The sequence below is a fragment of the Pygocentrus nattereri genome, chromosome 9, assembly GCF_015220715.1.
Source record: "Pygocentrus nattereri isolate fPygNat1 chromosome 9, fPygNat1.pri, whole genome shotgun sequence".
NCBI classification, from domain to species: domain Eukaryota; kingdom Metazoa; phylum Chordata; class Actinopteri; order Characiformes; family Serrasalmidae; genus Pygocentrus; species Pygocentrus nattereri.
The window spans coordinates 2,623,863-2,633,862 of record NC_051219.1 but is presented as its reverse complement, the minus strand read 5'-3'; the positions used below and the strand labels follow the sequence as shown (position 1 = coordinate 2,633,862).

Sequence of the window (10,000 nt, the reverse complement as noted above, 5' to 3'; positions counted from 1 at the left end):
CCGTATGGTTAGCGGGACATTTAAAGATCTTGAGCGCTGGTACTGCTGCTGTTGGATTATGTGCTACCTGCCAACTTAAGAACAATAAATGGATTGGTATATCCAAAGTTTCAAGAGGTATGGACTTTGTGGTAATTCCTGCTAAACTGAACGAGTCAAATCCGCTACCGCCAGCTCTCTTTCTCATTATGTGGTGGCTTAGGTCAATTTCGTTTGTTTTGTTTAAAAGTCACTACATTTTTTAAGTCAAAATACTGACTACGCTAGAATTGGATGCGGACTGTTTGCTGAAGTGCAGTTGCTGCTTCGTTTGAGCACGGACTGCTACAGGAGAATGGTCTTGGGCGTTTGGAAATGGAAACGGAACATGGGACTGCGACAGCTTCGTTTGGGTGGAGACTAATGGAGGCTCTGTGGGACCCAGAGGCTGGACCGGTGAAATAAGTCTGCACAGATTGCGGCGATTGGTAACGCTTCATGAAAGGAAGGAAGGAAGGATTGTTCGTGTGAGTGCGGCGGTCTGACTGATCGTTGGATATGGAGGTATGGTAGCGCTACCTTAAAAACAAACAATGGCCATTTGACTAACTCGTGTGCACACGTTAAAGACTAGTCAGTAAATCCAATGCGCATTGGTGGGGTTTAAAGGTTTTCGCATATGCGTAATTTAAGTGACTGGGTCTTAATTGAAAGTTCAGTTTTAAAATGAATTCTGATTTTTCTGTGTCTGAGCCCTCCGTGGTTCAACCTCAGGGTAATGATGGTAATACTCAGAGTACTAATGGTAATGTAAACAAAGAGCCTGTAAAAAGGGTGGTAAAACTCACTGAAAAGGCACTGCTTGAAAAATTGGAGTCTTTGCAAAAAATTCGAAAATTTAAACTTAATAAAGCTTCCAATCTTAAAACTATGATTCAAGGGTTCATGGTTAACACAGAACATGAAACAGAGGTTAAAAGTGTATTTGCAAAATTTCAGGTATTATGCACTGAGGCAAAAGAAGCACACAAGTCTTTAATGGGTCTGTTACCTGATGAGGAAAAGGAAAAACATGACATATGGTTTAAAGCAAAAATGCTGAGTGCAAATGAGTTCTCTACTGGGGTGTTTAAATGGCTGTCACTTTCAAAAGATGATACAATGGCTCAAACTATTGACAACGAAGCACGTCCAAAATATGGTGTGTTGGGTCAAATCGTTGAAATTCAGGGTAGAGAGCTTGATCCAAATGATGGTATAAATCCTGATGACAGCATTTCTAATATTAAAACCGGTGTTTCTAATAAGAGCTATAGCCACAAAGAGAGCCATTCCAGTTCTAGATCTAAACGGTCTAGCCACTCTTCTATTTTGTTTGCACGCCTCCAAGCTGAGGCAGAGAGAGCAGCACTGGTAGCTCGTGCTGCATCCTTAAAAGAAAAGCACACTTTGGAGGAGCAAGTAGAGGTGCTAAGGAGGAAAAAGGAACAAATGGATCTTGATGCGGACTTGGCTGCTTCCACTGCTAAACTGTCAGTGTTAAAGATTTATGGAGCATCAAGTGTCATCTCAGATGGAATGGAGTCCTATTTTGAAAAAGAAACCAAACAAAAGGCAGTCTCCATAACAAGAAAATCAGAGGAAAATCCAAATCCATCTACAAGACAAAAGGTTAACAAAAGGCTTCTTGATATTGATGCATTGATTTCACAACAAGAAATGCAAGATGACACTGAAAGTGGTCAGAGAGATCCTCTTGGAAGTGAGTCACAAAGACATGCCAATAAAATAGGTGTTGCACAGAAGCCACAGTTGCGAGAAATGCAGTACCAATTATCAAACGGAGAATCTCAAGGCCATATCCATGAACCAATCATACGACCAAGGAGACCACAAATGCATGAAGGACAATCACAACCAACTGTTCAGGAAAACAGTGAGAGTGCTACTTTACACTTACTTCAAAGACAAAATGACATAGCAGAATTGCTAATACAACAGCACAATTCACATCTGCTTCCTCCAAGAGATGTTCCAATCTTTGAAGGTGATCCTCTGCAATACAGAACATTTATTAAAGCCTTTGAATATTGTGTGGAGGAAAAAACAAGTAGCAAAGGGGATTGTCTGTACTTTCTGGAAAGGTACACTAGAGGACAGCCACGTGCATTAGTTCGCAGCTGCCAGCATATGGCTCCTGAAAGAGGCTATTTAACAGCTAAAACGTTGCTTCAACAGCATTTTGGACATGATGCTAAAGTTACATCTGCATATTTGGAAAGAATGCACAACTGGCCAATGATAAAGCCTGAAGATGTTAAGGCTCTCCAAGCTTATGCCTTATTTTTGCGTGAGTGTTGTAATGCAATGTCTGATTTACAATACATGCATGAACTGGATATGCCAGCAAATATGAAGACAATTATAATGAAGCTCCCCTACAAATTGAGAGATAAATGGAGAGTTTACGCATGTAACCTTATGGAAAAACATGGACGCCGGACACAATTCAGTGACATTGTTGCTTTCATTGAACGTGAAGTGAAAATAGTGTCTGACCCAATATTTGGTGATATTCAGAACACCCAAACAGGACCAATCAATAGGCCTGTAAACAAAGGAAAATTACAACTCAAACCCAAATTTAAAGGAGACAGTTTTGCTACCACTGTTACACCTATTGACCTGCCTGTATGGAAAACACCTAGACAAACAAAAGTTCTGCCAGGGAACAACTGCTTATTTTGTACCCGAAATCATGCATTGAAGCAGTGTGCCCAGCTGGAAAAAATGAAGCATAGAGAAAAAATGTCCTTTCTAAAGGAAAAAGGGGTCTGTTTTGGTTGCTTGTGCATTGGGCATGTAAGCAAGGATTGCGATAGGCGCTTAACTTGTGAGATTTGTAACCAGAATCACCCAACTATTCTTCATATACATCTCACATATAAGGCAGATAAGGCGGTCAACACAAACACTGTAGCCTTAAATGATCCAGCATTGGATACCGCACTTGTTTCTGCGCAAGCATGTGATCATACAGGGGTCGGGAAAGGTCATGGGATTTTATCCATCCTCCCAGTACAAGTAAAATCCAAAAGGGGAGACAAAGTCATTCAGACTTATGCATTCTTGGATCCAGGTAGTACATCTACCTTTTGCTCTGAAAGCTTAATGGCAAAGTTGAATTTGAATGGAAGAAAAACTAAAATCTGTTTACTAACTATGAGCCCGAAGACAACAGTTTCTAGTTATATTGTGAATGGATTAGAGATTTCAGGTCTTCATGGCAGACAGTTTTATGACCTTCCTGAAGTCTATTCGCAAAGGAAAATGCCTGTGAGCACAGCCAACATTATCCAAAGGAAGGATCTGGCTAAATGGCCTTATTTGGATGGCATTTCCATTCCTCACATTCAAGCTGATGTTGAGCTATTGATTGGTACCAATGCTTCAAAGCTGCTTGAACCATGGGAAGTAGTGAATAGCCATGGGGAGGGACCCTATGCAGTGAGGACCCTATTGGGGTGGGTTCTTAATGGATCACTGGGAGAGGGTCATAGTAAGCCTCCTGATGTTGATTGCCCAACTCTCACTGTAAACAGGATTTCTGTGGAAACATTGGAACAAATGCTGAAAACTCAATATGAACATGATTTCAATGAAAGGGCATCAGAAGAGAAAGAAGAGATGTCAAGAGAGGATCTGAAATTCATGAACATCATGAAAGGATCAGTGAAGCTTGAAGCTGGACATTACAGTTTGAAACTACCCTTTAAAATGGATGGTGTTGTCATGCCAAACAACCTCTGTGTGGCTAAACAGCGCATTTCAGGATTGAAAAGAAAGTTTGAAAGACATGAAATGTTCCATCAGGAATATACTAAGTACCTTAATGAGCTCATTCAAAATGGTTATGCTGACCAGGTACCCCAGGATCAGCTGGAGCGTTCTGATGGTAAACTTTGGTACATTCCCCATCATGGAGTGTTCCATCCTCGAAAAGGAACATTACGTGTTGTATTTGACTGTGGTGCGGAATTCAGGAATACGTCCTTAAACAAACAACTTCTACAAGGTCCCAATCTTACTAGTTCTTTGTTGGGTGTTCTGCTTCGATTCAGACAAGAACCAGTTGCATTTATGACTGATGTCAAATCAATGTTTCATCAAGTTAGAGTTGCTGAGGATGAGACCGACTTTCTCCGGTTCCTGTGGTGGCCTGATGGCAACATTACTCAAGGAATTGTAGAGTATAGGATGACCGTTCATCTATTCGGAGCAGTATCCTCTCCAAGCTGTGCCTGCTATGCTCTTAGGAAGACAGCAGAAGACAACAAGCACATGTTTCCAACAGAGGTCATTGATAGTGTCCACAATAACTTCTATGTTGATGATTTTTTGAAGAGTCTTCCTTCTCAAGCTGAAGCCATCCAAATGGTCAAAGATCTTGCTGCACTTTGTCATAAAGGTGGCTTCCATTTAACGCAATGGATTAGCAACAATCGTGAGGTTTTACAAACCATTCCAGAGAAGGATCGATCCAAAAACTTGAGTGAATTGAATTTGGATCGAGATGAACTGCCCGTTGAAAGAGCTCTTGGACTTTATTGGTGTGTCCAGACAGACACCTTTAAGTTCAAGATGATGGAAAAGGAGCGACCACATACTAGACGTGGAATTTTATCGGTGGTCAGCTCAGTTTATGACCCTTTGGGATTTCTTGTGCCAGTAACACTTCCAGCCAAACTCATGCTACAGGAGCTTTGCAGAAAGAATTATGGCTGGGATGACCAGATTCCCCAAAGCCTCAAACAACAGTGGATAAAGTGGTTAACAGATCTTCAACAAGTGAATGCATTTAAAGTTGACAGATGCATCAAGGCACAGGACTTTGGACAACCTGATCATGCACAATTGCATCACTTCTCAGATGCCAGCGAGAATGGCTATGGAACAGTGACGTATCTTCGACTACAAAACCAGAACAACATTCATGTTTCTTTTCTGCTTGGCAAATCAAGAGTGGCACCTCTTAAACAAATTACCATCCCTCGATTAGAGCTTACTGCTGCTGTCCTGGCTGTTCGAATAGATAAGATGCTTAGAACAGAATTGCAGCTTCCACTTGACAACTCTTGTTTTTGGACTGATAGTACTTCAGTTCTAAAATATATCAAAAATGAAGAAAAAAGGTTTCGGACGTTTGTAGCTAATAGAGTGTCAGCAATTCGAGAAGTAACAGATGTCTCACAGTGGAGATACATTCATACCTCCCAGAATCCTGCAGATGATGCTTCCAGAGGATTGAAAGTAGAGAAGCTAATCACAAACAAGCGGTGGTTAAAGGGTCCAGACTTTTTGTGGACAACAAAGGAGGAGTGGCCAGAGGTCAATTTGGATTGTAACCTTGTTCCTCAAGATCCAGAACTAAAAAGGGAGCACAGAACAAATGCTGTGATCATGGAAACAAATGCAACCAGCCAATTGATTGAATATTTTTCTGACTGGAAGAGGCTAAAAATTGCTGTTGCATGGATGCTGAAATTAAAACATGTCTTAATGGAATTGAGCAAGAAAAGGAAGGAATTGTTGGAATTGTCAGACCAATCCTGTGACATTCAGCAGGAAATGCAAAAGGTCAAAGCTGCATTAAGACCACAAAGCTTGTCCATAGAGGACCTTTCTGAAGCAGAAAAGGCAGTCATTCGTTTTTCTCAGTTTGAAAGGTTTAACAAAGAAATTGTTGGACTGTCCTCAGGAAAAACGGAAGTGTCAAAAGGCAGCACTATCCACCGATTGAACCCGGTCCTGGAAAATGAATTGTTGAGAGTTGGTGGAAGATTGTGTAAGGCAGCAATGCCTGAAGAGATTAAGCATCCCATCATTTTATCCAAAGATCAACATATTTCCAAGCTTATTTTAAAGCATATACATGAACAGGTCGGTCATGGTGGAAGAAACCAGGTTCTGTCCAAATTGCGTGAGAAATATTGGATAACTCATGCCAATGCAGCAACAAGGAAAATTCTATCCAGTTGTGGCTTGTGTAGGAGATTCAAAGGAAAACTGGGTGAACAAAAAATGGCCGATTTGCCTGTTGAAAGGTTGACTCCTGATCTTCCTCCATTTACTAATGTTGGAGTTGATTACTTCGGGCCATTTGAAGTAAAACGAGGACGTTCCTTTGTAAAGCGATATGGTGTTATTTTTACGTGCATGGCTAGTAGAGCCATACATTTAGAAGTGGCCTATTCTTTGGATACAGATGCATGTATTAATGCCATTCGAAGATTCATTTGCAGAAGAGGACAAGTCTCTCATTTGAGATCAGACAATGGAACCAATTTCACTGGTGCAGAAAGGGAATTAAAAGAAGCATTGGCAGCTTTAAACCATGATAAGATTCAGAAAGTCTTTCTGCAGGAAGGAATCAAATGGAGCTTTAATGCACCTACAGCCTCCCATCACGGCGGTGCATGGGAGCGAATCATTAGGATGGTGAAAAAGATTCTTACATCCCTTTTGCACCAGCAGACTTTAGATGATGAGGGGTTACACACAGTTTTATGTGAAGTGGAAGCGATCATTAATGATCGCCCAATCACCAAATTGTCTGAGGATCCAAATGACTTAGAGCCTCTTACCCCCAACCATCTTCTTACTATGAAAAGGAAACCAGTCTTGCCTCCAGGGCTATTTGATAGGACTGACATGTATGGAAAAAGAAGGTGGAGACAAGTGCAGTACATCTCTGACCTTTTTTGGAAAAGGTGGATTACAGAGTACTTGCCTTTACTACAGGAACGACAAAAATGGACCAAGAAGAAACGAAATCTGGTGCCTGGCGATATAGTTCTGGTTGCAGATACCACAGCTCCTCGTAATTCCTGGGTACTTGGCAGGGTATTTAAAATATACCCAGATAAGAAAGGGCTGGTTAGATCAGCACAAGTACAAACCAAAACCAGTCTCTTGACCAGACCAATAACAAAACTTTGCCTTTTACTAGAGGGGTTATGAGGTATCGTATATAGGAACACATTTTGTATGTATATAGTTTGAAGTATGGTATTACTTTGGCTCCTTATATTGTTGTATTAGTCATTAAATTGTTTATGCCTTTTGTCATTAACAATTAGGGGCCGGTGTGTTGGAGCCATTTATGTTTTCTTTAAACTTATGTTTATTTTGATCGCTCACCACTTGGGGGCGCTGCTGGGTTTATAGGTGGCTGTAAGGTTGTAGTAGGGATACGGGGGTTGGCGAGGAAGTCAACAGTATTTTGACCGTATGGTTAGCGGGACATTTAAAGATCTTGAGCGCTGGTACTGCTGCTGTTGGATTATGTGCTACCTGCCAACTTAAGAACAATAAATGGATTGGTATATCCAAAGTTTCAAGAGGTATGGACTTTGTGGTAATTCCTGCTAAACTGAACGAGTCAAATCCGCTACCGCCAGCTCTCTTTCTCATTATGTGGTGGCTTAGGTCAATTTCGTTTGTTTTGTTTAAAAGTCACTACACCGGGAGTGCCCCTCCCCCTCACTATAACCCCCCCTGCAGAGCTCCGAACCTCACAGGCTAGGAAAGCTTTCAAACACAGAGTCTGAAAGACAATCCAGAAATGCTCATAACAGATTCCAGTAAAGCAGAAGATAAAATCACCATCACAAACCTGCTGCTCTACACAGAGCATACTGAAGCCTGGCATAGCGCCATCTGTGCTCACTACCAGCACCACAGAAAGAGGGGCATATGCAACGGGAGACAGATAGTCATAAAGAACGAGGACGGGGACAGTTTCCTGACTGTAAATGTCTACCACAATGGAACCATCATGTTCCAAGGCAGTGAGGCTAGTCTCAGCTCTGTCCAGCAGGACTTTAGCTTTATCAAAGCTCTGGCAGAGACTGGGAAAAAAAACGAGGAGAACAGCAGCAGCAGCGCACCCCAAGGTTCGGGGGAGGGGCGAGGACAGAAGCACTCCTCAGAGAGCGGCTCAGCACAGGACAGCTCAGCACAGGACACTCACCTGCACAACACAGTGTTCCAGCTCAGAAAGAGCCTGTCTCTGCACGAGGTAGAGCTGGTCGAGCTCAAGCAAATGCTTCTCTCCAACCCACCAGAGAATGACCCTTCCCAACAGCTAAAACACCAGCTAGACCTGCTACAGAACTCCCTACTAGACCTAAAAAGACAGATGCAGGAGCTCCAGCAGGACAGAGAGTCTCTGAGAAAAGAACTCATTGCAGTAAGAGAGAAGACACAAATAAGAGACAAGACTCTTAATGACTTGAAGGAAGAACTAAGGAACCTCAAAACTAGTCAGCTGCCCTCAGAACAAAGACCTGCCCACTCTCATCCACAGCCCACTCACCCCGACCCACAGACTGCCCATCCAGAACAAGGACCTCCCCTTTCTGGACAAGGACCCACCCACTCCGATCCACAACCCACCCCACCCACCCAGTCTGATACCCACCCAGACTTCAACTCCAAACCAGAGCCAAGCAAAAAAAGTAAAACACAAACATGCATACCTGCAGACACCAAGATAATCATCCTGATGGACTCAAATGGGAAGTTCCTAAATGAGCAACGGCTCTTCCCAGATAACAAAGTTGCCAAAGTTTGGTGTGCCAGGACCACTGATGCACTTCAGCTTCTCACTCACTCCATCTCAGGTAAGCCAGATCACATCATCATCCACACTGGCACTAATGACTTGAGAGCACAGCAAGAGAGAGTAGCTGAAAGTATAAGAAGGGTAGCACAGACTGCCACACAGACCTTCCCCACCGCAAAGGTCTCCATCTCAACCATCCTGCCCCGGAGAGACTTCCACCCTGCTACCATCCAGAAGATAAATTCAGAAATCTCTCGTAGGTGTGCATTACTGGCCAACGTGCACCTGGTGCACCACCCCAACCTAAGCATCCACAATCTCCACGACCATGTCCATCTTCACAAAGACTGTGTGGGAATCTTCGCCAAAAATCTAAAAGACGTGGTCCTGGGACGCAGTCCAGACAGCCCCCTGAGAAGCAGACCACTCTACACACCATCAGCCAGGAAGATCAGCAGACACCCAGCATCCCACCACCTCTACCTCCCGCCTCCACACAGCCGTTCCAGACCCACTGCAGCTCCAGCACACTGGATCTCCACCCCACGCAGACCTGCCAAACCCAGCCCAGCACTCCACCCCCCAGCACCTAGGAAACTACACCCTCAGCCAGTTCCCAACCCAATCCACCCACATCCAACACCCCCAACGCCCGGCCCCTGTACGCAGCAACAGAAGCAGAGCTACGCTGCAGCAGTGAAAAGCCCAGCATCCACCAGTGCTGCAGATCTAGGAGAGATCAAACAGCTGCTCAGTCTCATTTGCAGCAGACTGATGAGCTAAGTGACAATCACTATACACACAGAAATCACATAAATAAATAAATTAACTTAAAAACATAAAACAAATAGATAAAACCTATATGATTGTAATTGCACATAGTTTGGTAATAGTTGGTTTATCAGTATGTATGCATATCAACTTACCGATATGGATTTATCTCCTTTTAAAAAAAAAAACATTTGTATTTGTATCCTCACTGTTAACATGAAATCTCTATCTATCTCAATGTGGAACATTCAGGGCATACACTCATCTTTGTTTGGGTTCAAAAGTAAAAACAATGAATTCACGAATAACACAAAAAACATCAACATCATAATCCTACAAGAAACCTGGTGTAAATCTGACTCCATCACTCACTGTCCCGCAAACTATAAAGAGATCATCATCCCCTCTGTTAAACACCTTGATATTAAAAGAGGTAGAGATTCTGGCGGAATTATTATTTGGTACAAATCTGAACTTTCTAAATTTATAGTCCCAATAAAGTCAGAAAAATCCCAAATTTGGCTGAAAATTAACAAAGAAATTACAAATACTCCAAAAGACGTCTTCCTGTGTACCATATACATCCCTCCCAGTGAATCCCCGTACTTTAATGAAGATTGCTTT

At 42.6% G+C, this 10,000-nt stretch overlaps 2 protein-coding genes across 3 annotated transcripts in view; both read left to right on the top strand.

Annotated features, from left to right (window-relative positions):
• The window catches only part of LOC108416094 (butyrophilin subfamily 3 member A2-like), a 534,853-nt gene that overhangs the window by 239,930 nt on the left and 284,923 nt on the right, over positions 1-10,000 (top strand). The gene's annotated exons all lie outside the window — the stretch shown is intronic.
• LOC119263984 lies at positions 1,021-7,376 on the top strand. Of its 2 annotated transcripts, none has more exons than XM_037540925.1 (2): positions 1,021-2,185; positions 5,493-7,376. In XM_037540925.1, the coding sequence occupies exon 2, from the start codon at positions 5,515-5,517 to the stop codon at positions 6,997-6,999; it is 1,485 nt and encodes a 494-aa protein (XP_037396822.1). In that variant the 5' UTR covers positions 1,021-2,185; positions 5,493-5,514; the 3' UTR covers positions 7,000-7,376. Both variants share the same exon structure in this region, with proteins under 2 accessions (XP_037396822.1, XP_037396823.1).